At 32.4% G+C, this 14,451-nt stretch overlaps 4 protein-coding genes across 9 annotated transcripts in view; 3 read left to right on the top strand and 1 right to left on the bottom strand.

Moving 5' to 3' along the window:
- Window positions 1-1,537, top strand: part of LOC123013062 (zinc finger protein ush) — a 94,314-nt gene extending 92,777 nt beyond the window's left edge. For both annotated transcript variants that reach the window (XM_044411379.1, XM_044411378.1), the window contains one exon: window positions 449-1,537. In XM_044411379.1, coding sequence (XP_044267314.1) covers window positions 449-1,048 — 600 coding nt within the window. In that variant the 3' untranslated portion in view covers window positions 1,049-1,537. The remainder of the gene's footprint in view (window positions 1-448) is intronic.
- A 1,586-nt stretch (window positions 1,538-3,123) lies between these two features.
- On the bottom strand, window positions 3,124-4,204 carry LOC123012842 (probable RNA polymerase II nuclear localization protein SLC7A6OS). Of its 2 annotated transcripts, XM_044411016.1 has the most exons (3): window positions 4,028-4,204; window positions 3,651-3,973; window positions 3,124-3,593 (listed from the first exon to the last, which is right to left on the bottom strand). In XM_044411016.1, exons 1-3 carry the CDS (start codon window positions 4,181-4,183, stop codon window positions 3,188-3,190), a joined length of 885 nt encoding a protein of 294 aa, XP_044266951.1. In that variant the 5' UTR covers window positions 4,184-4,204; the 3' UTR covers window positions 3,124-3,187. The 2 variants fall into 2 exon arrangements, with proteins under 2 accessions (XP_044266951.1, XP_044266949.1); XM_044411014.1 differs by having other exon boundaries at window positions 3,124-3,973.
- Window positions 4,205-4,446: 242 nt separating this feature from the next.
- Window positions 4,447-5,564, top strand: LOC123012843 (charged multivesicular body protein 1b). Its single transcript, XM_044411017.1, has 4 exons — window positions 4,447-4,603; window positions 4,718-4,981; window positions 5,040-5,241; window positions 5,295-5,564. Exons 1-4 carry the CDS (start codon window positions 4,570-4,572, stop codon window positions 5,416-5,418), a joined length of 624 nt encoding a protein of 207 aa, XP_044266952.1. The 5' UTR covers window positions 4,447-4,569; the 3' UTR covers window positions 5,419-5,564.
- A 323-nt stretch (window positions 5,565-5,887) lies between these two features.
- LOC123012840 lies at window positions 5,888-14,354 on the top strand. Of its 4 annotated transcripts, none has more exons than XM_044411010.1 (16): window positions 5,888-6,199; window positions 6,339-6,923; window positions 6,980-7,036; window positions 7,089-7,201; window positions 8,223-8,581; window positions 8,641-8,885; window positions 8,934-9,255; window positions 9,709-9,830; window positions 9,879-9,984; window positions 10,034-10,128; window positions 10,175-10,584; window positions 10,630-11,099; window positions 11,165-11,348; window positions 13,404-13,623; window positions 13,681-13,849; window positions 13,899-14,354. In XM_044411010.1, exons 2-16 carry the CDS (start codon window positions 6,384-6,386, stop codon window positions 14,291-14,293), a joined length of 3,807 nt encoding a protein of 1,268 aa, XP_044266945.1. In that variant the 5' UTR covers window positions 5,888-6,199; window positions 6,339-6,383; the 3' UTR covers window positions 14,294-14,354. The 4 variants fall into 4 exon arrangements, with proteins under 4 accessions (XP_044266945.1, XP_044266946.1, XP_044266947.1 ...); XM_044411011.1 differs by having other exon boundaries at window positions 5,889-6,199; window positions 10,633-11,099; XM_044411012.1 differs by lacking the exon at window positions 5,888-6,199 and having other exon boundaries at window positions 6,434-6,575; window positions 6,631-6,923.
- Window positions 14,355-14,451: the final 97 nt, after the last annotated feature.

The following is a 14,451-nucleotide window of genomic DNA, read 5'->3' as shown; positions in this document are numbered from 1 at the left end:
AGATCTACTTGACAATTTCAATTTTTTTTTTTTTTTTCGTTTATGCGTCTTCATGTTGTAAAGCTCTTATGCTATTTTCTTTTTTTTTTAATATCCTTACAAGTTTTTAATGTTTTTTGAATTCTGGTGTGATGTTTAATATGTATTTTTTGTATCATAATTCTTATTACAATGTAAAACAAGACAGAAATGATATAAATGATAAATAATCATGGGTCCGCAAAGTACCGATTTCAGAGATATCAAAGATTATTCGTTTTTTGAAACATTTATTTGCAAACTGTTCAAACAAAAAAGAGAAGCTTGTAGTAGAAATTCAAAAACTTTATGTTTGTTAAGACTTTTTCGTTTATTTTGGTCCAATACTATTATCTCCTCAAATAATTAACATTTTTTTTACACTCTGTATTTAATTAATGACTTGACTGACGTGTATATTTTTTTCCAGGAGGAAAAGTACATAACATATATCTTGGAAGACGATGGCGCAAATGTGGTGGAAGTGAACGTGTCTCCGGCGACGAGTGCCCCCGGCGTGACCGACGATCGGGCGGCGTCTCCCAGTTCGGAAGGGCGCGTTGAGTCATTGCACCACTGCACTCAATGCATGTATAGCTCCCCTTACAAAGCGAATGTTTTACGCCATGCGAAAATTGCGCACAGCCCCCGCGAGCCCGAAGAAGTCACCGTCAACGGCTCCTCCGAGAAATCCACCACCCGGTCAATGCCGTCATTGGACGACGATGACATCGTCATTAAAAAAGAAGCCATAGAGCCTGAAGTCATAATCGCATCGATTGACGATTCGCCGAAAGAAAAAAATTCTGATGCAGAGGTCAAGAAAAAAGAGCAAGAGGAGGAAATTTTGCAAGAAGCGTCAAAAGCCGGTCCGAAGTACTGCAAGTCTTGTGATATTTCTTTTAACTATTATTCGACGTTCATCGCCCATAAGAAGTTCTACTGTTCGAGTCATGCGGGCGAAATAACCGCCGCTACTGCGAATAACAATAATAATTCAACACGAGCGGCAGAAACTTCGGTATTGTAAAATGTAGTGTTCTAGTGAGGAAAACAGGTGATTTTTTAAGTGTTGAAATCTGGGCCAGTCCTTCTGTATACGCGTACTTGTTATCATGTATCTTGTAGATTTTCGCGACCCATAATCGCAATACGTTACATTAACTATGAGTGTATAAATAAGTTTTTAGACTTTGTTTTGTATAAAGTAAAGATTTATGGATATTTTTATAGGTATAAGTTGTAACATACTAATATGAAATAATAATGTTATGCCAAAGCAGTAGTGTACGATCGATTTTTCTTTTAACGGAATTTTCTAGGTACATACCTTACATAAGCATATAAGCCTCTTTCATTCATATCGTTTGAGGGACTACGTCTTGAGTTGCAATTCAAATAGCATATGTACATGTAAATTCATGTTATTATTATATAGTTGTTTGGTGTTCAAAACACCTACCGAAGGTTATATATACAGTGATTGCCCTTCTTGGAGACAATAAATTATTTATTTGTACTAAGTTGCTTTATTCTTACACCTTCCTAAAACTAACCAACTAATTATAAATGATAATAATAAAACTAATAGCTATTTGTGCTACTTACCAAATTTTGTGTAGAGCGTATAGATTTTAAATGAGCACCAAAATTACAAAAATTGTTAATTTTTAATTTTTTTCTAAATTTGATAGATAATGCTAGAAATCGAGATAATGGATTATGATATTATAAACTATCACTTATGCTAGAGAAATCTAGCAAAAAGCTTGAACTTAGTTCTTAAAGTGCCTATTATTCATAGATCCTTCCGTAATCAAGTTTAATAAATTGCAAGTGCGTGAAATAACACAGGATTCGATCAAAAAGATTATGTTCAAATAACGCAAGAAGTAATTTAGATTCTTTTTTTAAATATTTATGCAAAATACATAAAAATCCATACAGGTTTTAATTTGCATTTTTCATGCAAGGTGCGTTTGAGGTCAGAGGTCTAAAAGAGCTAAACATTAATTGAAGAATGCACGAGGTGAGTGTACACATCAATAAAAATTTAAACGGAGTTTACTTTGAGTTAAGCAGCTTAAACGATGAAACAGGTGGACGGCGTTGAAAACACCCGTTGCAATATAAAAAACAAAAAGCACATCTAAATTGAGAAATGAATGGTAAAATATGAGAAGTTTTGATGTGCAAATAACATGTGATTAAGAGAATGTATGGGTAAATTGTGACCGCCCCTTGTATATAGTTGGGAGTTGTGGCTAGTTTTAAAAAAGGCCGTGGGCAGCGGGGCGATATGTGGCTGCACTTATCGAATCTAGGTAATCTGAACCGACCATGCATATATATTCCATGCACCCAGATAACTTCGTTTATTTATTATAGCCTTATGCAAATGATTCCCGTATCTCGGTAAAAATGCACGAGCGGCCGGCGATAGCGCGCGATATAGCTAATATTTTGCAACGACACGATAAAGCAAATAGAACTAAACCCACATACACAAAGATAGAAAACAAGTTGCTTGTGATACCGTTTTTCACTTGGTTAGAGAAATTGCTTATATTTTTTTAACGCAAATTAAGCTCGTTCCCCTCCATTTTAATCTAAATTAGATATGCACATTGAAAGCAAAATAAAGCAGCAAGAAGTTAAAGCAATGTCTGTAGGTATACACACCCGTTTTCTACAAAGTTTATTTTAATAAACTAACTAATAATCTAACTATTGTGGTAATAATTTATTATTATTATTATTTTTTATAAATAAATTTCATTTTTTAAATATATTATGGTCCAAAAACATATTTGATAAACCTTATACCAACTTTTGTTTTTTTTACTTAACTATCGCAAATTCACCGTGACATGACTTGTTTTCGGCAGTTATACAAAATGAGAAAAACAGAGTGGAATGGAGGTCTCATTGGAAATTGTAAAAGCTAAAAAACTGGTTAATGCAATAAAAGGGCAAACAATTGGTAAAAATTTTACTTTTTATTCTTCTTTACAAGTGATAATACTGAACATTGTACACTTCCATTGTCAAATATTACCTATAGATCGATTTAAGGAAAACCATACAAACTATGTAATAATCAAATCAAATAAAAAAATATTTATTATAAAACCTATACAAGTTGACACAATAATAAAATGCACTAAAATTAATAATAAAACTCTTCGTCATCAATATCTCCATAATACAGATCATGTTCTAACGCGGTTGTTTGTACATTTTTCTTATGTTTGGCTTTAAATCTAGCATATCTTTCACCATATCTTTGTACATCTGAATCATCTATATCTTCTTCAAATCCTGCACCTTCACTATCTATACTATAAACAAAGCCTTCTTCCCCATCATCACTTGAGAGATCATTTAAATCACATTTCTTCATTGCTTGTAACATATCTTCTTCAGTGACACTTTCCATATCTGACTCATCAGGATAGTCGTTTTTCCAACAATTTTCAGCATTTGAGTCTTCGCTATCAGTATCAGAATCTGCATCGTTCAAACCATTATCTCTCATTGAACCATACATGAATACGTCATTGTATGGATACATGCTACAAATTATGATAAATTTAATCATCACATTCCCACGAATAATTAAAAAACCCCACCTCACACAATCTTCCAATTCTCCAAGATCATCAGATGTGGTGTAATACAAATCATAAACATAATTTTGGTCACATTCGTTAGATATTTGATCATGACTTTCCGTTTCAATATCATAAATTGTATACTCAGGTTTCAATTCCTGATTAGGTTCTTCTAAATTCGCAGCCTGAGACCGAAAACAATTCACTACTTTATAACGATTCTTTTTTGAGTCTTCTTGCTTCTGCAACCTCAATTTTGAGCTTAGATCTGTATTATGCTTCTTAAATTGCTCCTCTAACTCGATTTTAGTCGGTTTTTTTATATTTAACAAAGTATCGTCCTAAAAAACGTTTAACATCTTAAAAGAAAGTTAGGTTATGTTGATGCGACTCACTTGATTTTTAACAGTTCCAGCAAATTTAAGAATAGTGGACAATTCACCATCTTGATCTGGTGTGCTTGCATCGGTTTTTCGTTTTTTACAATTCAAAATTAATGTTTCGGAAGGTTCGTCTTCTAACCTACGTTTTATACGAATAACAGCCGCCATTTTAATTTGGTTTATTTTTGATTCTTTATTTGGCAACAATGAATTGATTTTTGACACCTGACAGGATTTCCAATAGTAGAAAAATTTAAACACAATATATAAAAATTCTCAACTTATTTTAATTGAATTTTGAAAAAGAAAATTTGTACAGTTAATTGCGTAAAGCATTTTTTGACCTATTTATGTTAATAAAAGATGTTCTTATTTTCTTTGAAACAAAGAAATATTGTTCATTTCTTGTTGTTAATTGCCAGCACTGTATATTAGTCATCAACAAAAATATTTTACGTCAAACATTTGTCATACTTGTTTATTATAAAAATACAATAATTTTCTCAATAAATAGTTTGCAAAAGGTATAAAGTCTTAATTTTAAACAAATAATAATGGGTAATGAAATGTCATCGTCCGCCATGGAAAGTATCCTTTTTACAATTAGGTTATATTTGTAAATTTTCTAATTCTCTAAATAGGACAGTTTGTAACAATCAAACTGCTTCATTTTTCTGTTTATTTTTTCTTAACTGTTTTAAGAACATTTATTCAACTTGAAATTTGCCGTTAAAGAACTCCAACGAAGTTCAAAACGATGCGAAAAGGAAGAAAAACAAGAAAAAGCTAAAACAAAGCAAGCAATTCAAAAGGGTAACATGGAAGTTGCACGTATTCATGCTGAAAACGCTATAAGACAGAAAAATCAGTCTATAAATTATTTAAAAATGTCTGCACGAGTTGATGCTGTTGCCAGTAAAATACAATCAGCTGTAATGACTAGAAAAGTAACAAATAACATGGCAGGTAGATAATCAAAACTCTATATGCTTCGGTTTTATTATTTAATTATTTTTTTTAACAGGTGTAGTCAAAGCAATGGATGCAGCTATGAAGAGTATGAATCTTGAAAAAATTTCAAACGTTATGGATAAATTTGAGCAGCAATTTGAAGATCTTGGAGTTCAAACCGACGTCCTTGAAAACACCATGTCACAAACCACAACCACTCTTATTCCACAGAATGAGGTTGATTCACTTTTACATGAAGTTGCTGATGAGGCTGGGTAAGAAATTGAGATTTATTTACAACAAATACCATTAATTTTGGCAATTTTAGGTTGGAGTTGAATTTGGAGCTCCCATCAGGAGTCGAAGGCAGCACTATAGGAACACCAAGCGAAGTATCGCAAGAACAAGACGAACTCACTCAACGACTTGCAAGGCTAAGACAAGCTGAATAAATTTATAATTCGTGATAACATTATTTTTATTCCCAATCACATTTAAATTTAAAGTGCTTTATATTATTGTGTCCAATTCCTAGGTTTATGTAAAAACTTAAGGCTTAATCAGTGTAAAATAATAAATGTATTTTAGTTTTATGTTACACTTGGAGATTTTTTATAGCTTGGTTGTAATAAAATTATAACCTTGAATTATGTTTTTGACAAATGTCATACCTCACGTTGGCAAAATTAGGTTAGAAATTTGAATTAATCGCGCGTTCAAAACAAAACAATCGTTCAACCAATAACAGGACAAAATATCGTTTCCATAGTAACGTGTAAACTAACAAAACACCAATAACAAAACCAAAAGTTATCACGTGCCAACTAAAATTATTCCCATTGGTGCTTTGATGCAATTTTGAATTTCCCGCTAAACAACAACTTGATGGTGAATCGGCGCAAGAAACGTGACAACACCGCAAATAGCTTCACAATGCTTTCGAGTTTTGGGATAGTTTGTGATCAAATAAAATGTTTTTGGTAAATTTTTGTGCCGTGATGACTAGTATTTGCTAATAAGAAACAAAATCTGATGATTGGATGTAATATTAAATTATTATTTTCTTAATTAGAGGCGCTGTAGTAGTGGCCGACTTGACACGCCATTTTACATGGCTAGCAGTTTCATTAGAATTTTGTGATAAAAGTGAGTTTTTTCGGACGATTTTAGTGCGGAATAAACGATTTGTGAAGTAAATCGTCACATTTCGAAGTATTATTTGTTTTCATTGAGGTAAGTTGGGTTTACGCGAATTTAACAATGTAACATGTTGCACCTCATTGTATAACGTGATTTGTGAATCGTTTGTTGCACGTTTTCTTAATTATTTTGTGACTCGAGTTAAATACTTAAAATGAAATCATGCTTTTAGATTTTTGTGCCCACAATGCTTTCATGTTTGCTGTAAGTGAAAAGAATGGCTCAATATTACCGTGTGTTATCTCAAGATGATAAAAGCAACGAAGAAGTGGCACAGTTTTATCCAAATCTTGAAGACAACCAAACAGTTCAATACGTTATTGCATCAGACGGCACTCAGCAGCAGTTCCAAGCCCAACCTGTAGTTGTTTCTTCTGATCTGATGGTCGTTGAAGGACAGGGGCAACAAGTAATAATTGATCAGTCTCAAGTGGCTTACCAATCTCCCTCCTATGTCATTCAAGAAACTTCAGGAATAGATTTTCCAAACAATCAACAGCAAGTGTATTACATGACAAACACCTCACCTAACCATCCAGTAGTAGTGGAACAATCAATTACCCAACAACCGGTGGTTTTGAACCACCAGCTTATGCAAAATCAGATGTCAAAAGTCAACAATCCCATGCATCAGACAGGAGTCATTAATGCATCAGTTATACAAGACAAGAATATTGTGCAAATGAGGAATCAAATCAAAGCTGCTACCAAACAGAATAATATCGTGAATGCAAGGGCTTTACAAACAACACCACAAGTAACTAGTTTTGATCAAAACAAGCTTTTTATTATTATTCATTTCATTTTTTTCAGAAAATGATCTCAAAGGACGCATCACAGAATTTTCAAAGTAATCTCAATGATGATGAAGTACTACACATTTAACTTTCTTAAATACATTTGACTCATTGTTGTTTTTCAGGCTGACAATGAAGACGAAGAAACTGTAACTTTAAGGGATGAAAGAATGTTGAGTTACTCTCAATATAGAAAAATCATCACGCAGCAAAAACAAAATCAAGTAATACAAGAAAGGTGAGTTTGTATTTTATAATTGTTTTATCAAATAAGGGTCGTTGTCAATAATAAACACTTGAAATTCGCTGTAGTTCAACGCGCTTATTTGCCACTTGACAGATAAACAAATATGGCGGCAATCAGCTGTTCTGTGATGTCTTTTAAAGTGAAAGAGTAAGTATACACGTTAAAGAAGAAAATTATTATTTGTGGATATTTTTGTGTTAAAATCAAGTCTTTCTCATACGCAAAACAGTGGCCAACAACCAGTCAATTAATATTTAAGCTTTTCCATAATGGTTTTTGTACTTTTTTTATTTAGTAGGACATGAAATATATACCTTCTTCGAACATCAGAAGTAGGTTTATATTTATGCACTAGTTAATAGTTGTAAAAATATGTTTGGAAAACATTTTGGGACCATTATGACAAGTCACTGCCTATCTCTGTTAACCCAAGTTATGCAAAAAGTACCTATATGAGTTATTATTTTTGTTATTAAATGTTGCTTACAAGTTCAAGTGAATCTTGTGAATCGAAACATTTTCTTACCTTAAATGTTTAAATGTATTCAAATTACAATTTGCAGAAAGATTATCAGAATCTTTTTTGTGTTATTTGTTAATTTTTCTGTGTAGAAAATATTAGGGAACTTTCAAAGGAATTTTAAAAATATCAGAACTAACCAAATGTCTCATTTTTTGTATTGTTGGTGGTATTTGCACTCCATTGTGTCAGTATCACTCTGACCATGGAAATTTATTCACTTGCATTTAAATATTGACAAACCAGACGTTCTTTCACTGAAAAATTAAATTAGGACTAACCGTGTAGTATCGGAATTTATACTTCGAAGAAAAGCGTTCAATAAAGTTTAAATATTTAATTAAAGTGAGCAGCCATCAAACAAAAATGTAGTGTTTTATCATTCATCAATAGCCATTTTATTCATTTATTGATTATATAATTAATCGCATGTATCTAGAGGAATTATTTTGATAAACAAAACAGTTCAAACATGCATTCTGTGTCTTACAGACTCGTGACACAAAACATCACAAGTTTTCAACAACGCAAACCTCGACCTGTAATTAACAATAAACAACCACCTAGAAATGCAAAACCTAAACAACCGATTCGATTGAATCGCAATAACGCTGCTTATGTACCGTCGTTGGAAGAACGTTATGAAGAACACAAGTCAACACCAATTAAGCAAAATCCAACACAATTTCAAAACCAAATGCCTCAAAGACAGCACCAAATGAATAGAGCTTTGCCGGTCCAAGAATCTCAAAATCAGTTTCTGATTCAACCGAGACAACGGGATAGCAAACCGCAAATTCAACGGCCTTTGCCGCAGTTTTTGCACACGAGTCAAATTCAAAATATTATTGGTAAGACAAATAGAGTGAATTTTCGAGTACGTGTTCTTTTAAAATTGATTTCTATATAGACAGTGCACCCAAAAGTGAAGAATATTCTGATTCGATACGTATGTTGGTTTTATTGGACAACGGAGAGCAAAGACTTATCACATTTACCCTACCTAAAGAAGCTTGCACAATTCAGGAAATTCTCGAACAAGTCGGAGTACCATTTACGAAAGACACTCCAATTCAAGTCTCGGAAGCTAATTCAAATGGTTTAAATTATCTTGTTGCTGTTGGTAACGTTCCTGGTTTTTCTCTGGATCCTCCTGTAAGTTGGAAAAAAATTGGTTGGTTTTATTCCTAATTTTGCTAACAGGAAGAAATAACTCTGGAAAATGAATATGGACAACAACAGGTTCTACAAGTAATCGAGCAAGAACCACCACCTCTTGTGGAGTCATCACCTAAACCACCTTCACCAGAACCACCTAAAGAATTACCGCCTAAAATAATCGAAGGGCTTTTGGCAGTTTGTCAAATTTGTGGTTACTTATCTGAAGATTTTAATAAATGTATGAGGTGTAAAAGGAAATTGCCAGAAAATGTTAAATCAGTTCCTGCTGTCAATAGTAATGGGAAAAAAGTCGATCCGAGAAGTGGGTTAATTGAGAAGAGGCTGGCAATACAAAAAACTAACGGTATGATTTAAACATTTAAACGTTTTTCAAGGAAATTTATTTGCTTATTAGGTTCATTGAAAAATCAATTTTTTTTCTTTTGAAACTTTGACGTGTTTTTGCATTAAGCAGGACGACTTATGTTCTTATAATTTTCAGTTTTTGAATCTGTTGTCTTTTAAAGTTGCTTTGGTTAAATATTAACAACAAAGAAAGTCTTAACAAATATTATGTAAAATATCACACTCCATACTTGGATATGATGTCTGATAAACCATTTGAAAATAAACCTAATCTGAATGTTTTTCATTGCAAATGATACATGAGTACAAATCTGAGCAATGACGTAATCCATTCGCAATAGCTAAAATGTTAATAATTTTATTTTTTTAATAAAGGGTTTTCATTTTACCAAATTTTTAAATTGTCACTTCTAATTACCATAACAACATATTTATCTTTAAATATTTTTAGGAATTCCGAGAATGAACTTACTACCGAAAAAACGTCCATCAAAACCTAAATTACTAGAATGTGAAACCGTCGTTGTAAGTTCAGACGAGGAAGAAAGCGAAAAGAAAACTCCTGTTAAGAATGTAAATATACCAACTCCTTGCTTCTAGCTTTAGCAAACTTGTTTGTAGGTGAGTGAACAATTGTTAGAAAAGTTAGGTGCTGCAGTAACAATAAGTCCTATTTCGAAAGAACCTTCAATTGTGGATATCCAAAAAAGCAGTATGACAATCAGAGGTACAACAATAAAGTCGTCGAAGATAATAATGCTTAGTTTGTGTTTCAGGTTCCGAAAAAGTTCCTTTTGAACAAGTGAATAGTACTTTATTGCTGTGTAGAACTGTACGAATAGGGTCATACCGGTTTGTTCCGCCTGAACCAGTAAGTAAAAAAAAATTTAGTGACGAAAACTTATTCTCTTTTTTAGATTCGAGTTGACTCAAACGGTGTCATTTTAAAAGTGCCCCACCCGAAAGTAGAAAACACAATAAAAATAATAAAAATTGAAAGTTCAGATATTGTTAAAGTGTTGATAAGTTTTCAAAAGTCTCTCCCAGTGTTGTTTTACTATTTATTACCTTCAGTTGGTGCTATGGTTCGAACTGCATTAGATATGACTCTAGGTTCGGATTATTATTTTGATCCTCTGTCTGAAATCGAAGAAGCACACAGGAGGATAACATTACTACCAGAGACGCTTTCTGAAGAGTCAAAACTTGTTTTACAAAAAATTTATTTGAAGAATTGTTTGCTAGATGAACTGACTTACAAAGAGGCCAACGATATTCTTATTAAAACATGTCCGAAAGAATTATCAAAGTCGGTTTTGAGTTACAGGTATTATTTGTAAATATTAGGCTGACGTTTAATTCATATTTCTAGTAGTGTTTCAGAAATCAAACCAATATTGATGTACCCGGCCGAAGGAAGAGGTAGAATCACAATTAATACAGAAGACTACATGTGTCTGGGCCAAGATCAGTTTTTAAATGATGTTATTATTGATTTTTACTTAAAGTATTTGTTACTAAATTTACCGAAAGAACATCAGGATAAAGTTCACATATTTTCAACATTCTTCTATAAAAGACTAACAACAAAGCCGTTAAAGGCTTCCAGAAAATCTCAACCAACAGAGATTGATCCTAATTTAAGTCCAGCACAGAAAAGACATAGTCGCGTTAAAACCTGGACCAAAAACGTTAACATTTTTGAAAAAGATTTCATCATAGTTCCGATTAATGAAAATTGCCATTGGTTCCTCGCGATTATTTGTTTTCCCAACATGAACGGTACTCATACCATGGATGGTCAACCCATTAAAATTGAACCAAAACAATCGCAAAAAAAGAGTAAGATAGTATAATGTTTGTTGTTTGTGAACAAGAAAAGAATGTTTAAATCGTTTGTTTTACAGAAAAAGTTGCTACTTCTGCATTGAAAGAAAAGAACATCGACCCGTCACTTACGTGTGAAGACGCTGATTCAAGCGACAAAGATGAAGCAGAAGGAGATGATAGCGAATTGGATTCTGATGACTCTGAAGAACCTCCCCAAACTCTTTCTGTGGAAAATAATAGTGAAAGGCCATCGATTAAGCAGTAAGTTTTTTATATTGCAGTTTATTTTTTTATTTCAATTATTCTTGTGCATCCTGTGTGTATTTTGTGAAAAGCTATAGTGGAATTTTTTAGTTTTTTTCAAAATATGCTCATAATGTGCAAGTTTGATTAGTTATCGTTCGGTTCAAGGCCGAAACCTACTAACAAAAATCATGGAAATCAGAAAATTTCGGCGCAATTTAACACTTACGGACTGAATTGCTCTTTTTTTAGTAGTTTTTTTGAAATTTTTAATTGCGAATTCCGCTTGGCCTTACAAGTAGTGATACCAATAGTAAAATTTAAATGACAACCAGTGTCGCCACCAGAGCGAAGCAAAATTTTTGAGTTTGATCAGCATTCATGTTTTCGAGCCAATAGGTTTTAATATAACTAAATATAACTAATATAAATGTTTTTGATAAACAGATAATGAACGAAAACGTATAACATGCTCATATAAAAGACTTGCATTTGTATAAATAAATGACAGTGCTTCTAACTTAAGAAAAATTAAATTCTTTTAAGATCATGGTTGCCAATAGTAAGAAGAAATGGAGTTTGATGTTCGTTGTTGCCAACTGTGGGAAGAAAAATATTTCATATTTCAGGGTTGCCAACGCTAACACTTAATTTTTTTGAGAGACATTAAGTGATGCCAAATGTAGAAAATTATTTTTTTTAATTGACTTAAATATAGTCAGAATTTAGGACCAGTTTCTTAATCGAATTTAAAAAGGAGCATTAAATTAAATGTTGTGTAGAATATGCTGTTTACTATAGTGTTTTTGACACAAATTTTACATTTTAAATCCACATTAATTTTAAAGTCTGTTTAACTCACCATGAAACTGACCCCTTAGTATTGCCAAAAAAGACGTATTTATTTTAGTCAAATCAATATCAATGTATAATCAAAAAAATAACACTGAATTCAGTGTTGCTAACAATAGATATTCAAAAAATTCATTGTTGCCAACTGTGTATATTCAAATGTTCCATATTCAGTGTTGCCAATTGTCGAATATCTTCTTGTCAATTTGAATATAGTGTTGCCAACAATGGATGTTTAAATAATCCAGAGTTGCCAACTATATGTATTTCCAAAATCAGTGTTGTCAATTGTCTAACGCCAAAAAATAAATAAAAGTTGCTATCATTGTCAATTTAAAAATTAGTTTTTATACCTAGTGAGCGCTTTTTTGTAGATCAGGGAGCCGAGGTCATGTGTGTTTATGTAATTTGTTTGAATTTTTTTTTAATTATTTTTAATAAATCAGTGTTGCCAACTAGAGAATTTTGAACAAATTATGGTTGCCAACTAAGTAGAAACACATTTATGTACCGTGCGATCGTATAATAAATAAATTAGAGTAGGCGTTGATTAAATTCTACAGTTGGCAACACACTGGCTGGGAATCTGGCACTGAAAGAGAAAATGACCATCCACGGTTTTCCTATTGTACAGCAATAAAAAAATTCTGCTTTATAGTGCACATTACTGCACTCAAAAGGAATAAAACGCAAACTTGTCAAAGTTTCTGCTGACATTTGATGTCGAAAATCAGGTTTGCCATCTGAAGGACTTTAATCACTGCCTACTCTATTTTTTTTGTTTCGATCTCACGGTATTAACAGAATGTGACCACACTTCAAACCTCTTTAGTGAAAAGTACTTTAAATCGAAATCTATTAAAGAAGTATGTAAAAATTGTATTTACTTTTTACTCTTCCATCTTTCAAACATTCTAAAATTATTCAGTGTTTTCAATCATAGAATTTCAAATTATAAATTTTTACCAGATGTTTTATATTTTAACAATCAAGTGAGTTGTCTGAGCAGGCTTTTTTGGGTTATATCAATAAATAGTTTATGTATAGCTGAATTTATTTGATTAATACTTAATAAATAAACTTGTTTTTGACAATGCAGTGTTACCACGTGTGGACGTTTTAAAAAATAATGTTTGCCAACCTTATAACAATAGTGTTAGTGTTTGCCAACTATAGTAAACTTTTTATTTATTGTGTTTAATTGTTGTTTATTATTTTTAGACCATGCATTCTAATATTTGATTCTTTGGCGGGGGCAAGTCGCAGTAGGGTCGTGGCCACACTTAGAGACTACTTAACATGTGAACATAAGGCAAAACTCAATGAAGAAAAGATATTTACAAAAGATATTATCAAAGGTGCATGTCCGAAAGTTCCTCAACAAACTAATTTTACAGATTGTGGATTATACTTGTTACAATATGTCGAACAGTTCTTCAATGTAAGTATAGTGGAAACTATTTTAAAGAACATAAGTGACAAAAATGAGGCATTTTAGGATCCAATTAAAGACTATCACATACCCATTTCACACTTGAAAACTTGGTTTGAAGAAATTACAGTGACGAAAAAAAGAGAAGATATTTCACTTTTAATTCAGTCACTAATGAAGGAAGCTGGGAAAGATTTGAACATATTGCCAGATCTTATATTCCCAACCCAAAATGGTATGTATTGTATTGTTTTTTTTTTTATAAATGGTAAACGTACTCTTAGGTGAACTAACGGAACGAGCACTCATGGAAAAAGAAGATAAATTTATGGACGAAGACGAAGTGATGGAAGACGAAGATGAAGAGGATTATGTCCCACCAGTGGGAAAGGCGACGAGTGATGACTCAAGTGAATCAGGAGAACCGGATCCAGAAGCCCAAGCAAATTTCATCTTAAAACCATCAAACGAAGGTGTTGTTAATTCGGAGATTACTGAACAGACTGTAATAAACTCAACATTGTTGAAACCAGATATTGGTGACTTACCCAAACAAAGCAGTAAAGACACGCTTTCTTATCTTAAAGCGAAGCGAATTCTCAGACACAAGAATAACATGAACAGTGACGGTGGACCTGATTCAAAAAAAGTTAAAAGTGAATCTACATCTAAAAAGTGACTATTTTTATCACAGTATTTGATGCAAAATTTGTGATTGTTAATAAATTTTTGTAGGCGTACATTTTGTAGTGTTTAAATTATCTTTAATTTTTACTAAAATTTGTATATTTTAGGTTACACATTTTTGATTTGATTAGTCGTAATGTAACCATTATT

Source organism: Tribolium madens, unplaced genomic scaffold (assembly GCF_015345945.1).
Source record: "Tribolium madens isolate multiple individuals breed KSU strain unplaced genomic scaffold, Tmad_KSU_1.1 Scaffold_96;HRSCAF=242;Tcas5.2_LG5, whole genome shotgun sequence".
NCBI lineage: Eukaryota > Metazoa > Arthropoda > Insecta > Coleoptera > Tenebrionidae > Tribolium > Tribolium madens.
This window is presented reverse-complemented; position numbering and strand designations above follow the sequence as displayed.

Bases quoted from the DNA above. Each gene is read 5' to 3' on its own strand.
- LOC123012843 (XM_044411017.1), top strand. From the start codon at position 4,570: ATGGGTAATGAAATGTCATCGTCCGCCATGGAAA. The intron at 4,982-5,039 runs GTAGATAATCAA...TTTTTTTAACAG, and splicing joins AGTAACAAATAACATGGCAG to GTGTAGTCAAAGCAATGGAT. The intron at 5,242-5,294 runs GTAAGAAATTGA...TGGCAATTTTAG, and splicing joins GAAGTTGCTGATGAGGCTGG to GTTGGAGTTGAATTTGGAGC.
- LOC123012842 (XM_044411014.1), bottom strand. From the start codon at position 4,183: ATGGCGGCTGTTATTCGTATAAAACGTAGGTTAGAAGACGAACCTTCC. The intron at 3,974-4,027 runs GTGAGTCGCATC...AACGTTTTTTAG, and splicing joins CTGGAACTGTTAAAAATCAA to GACGATACTTTGTTAAATAT.
- LOC123012840 (XM_044411010.1), top strand. From the start codon at position 6,384: ATGGCTCAATATTACCGTGTGTTATCTCAAGATGATAAAAGCAACGAA. The intron at 9,831-9,878 runs GTAAATATACCA...ACTTGTTTGTAG, and splicing joins AGAAAACTCCTGTTAAGAAT to GTGAGTGAACAATTGTTAGA. The intron at 13,624-13,680 runs GTAAGTATAGTG...GAGGCATTTTAG, and splicing joins ATGTCGAACAGTTCTTCAAT to GATCCAATTAAAGACTATCA.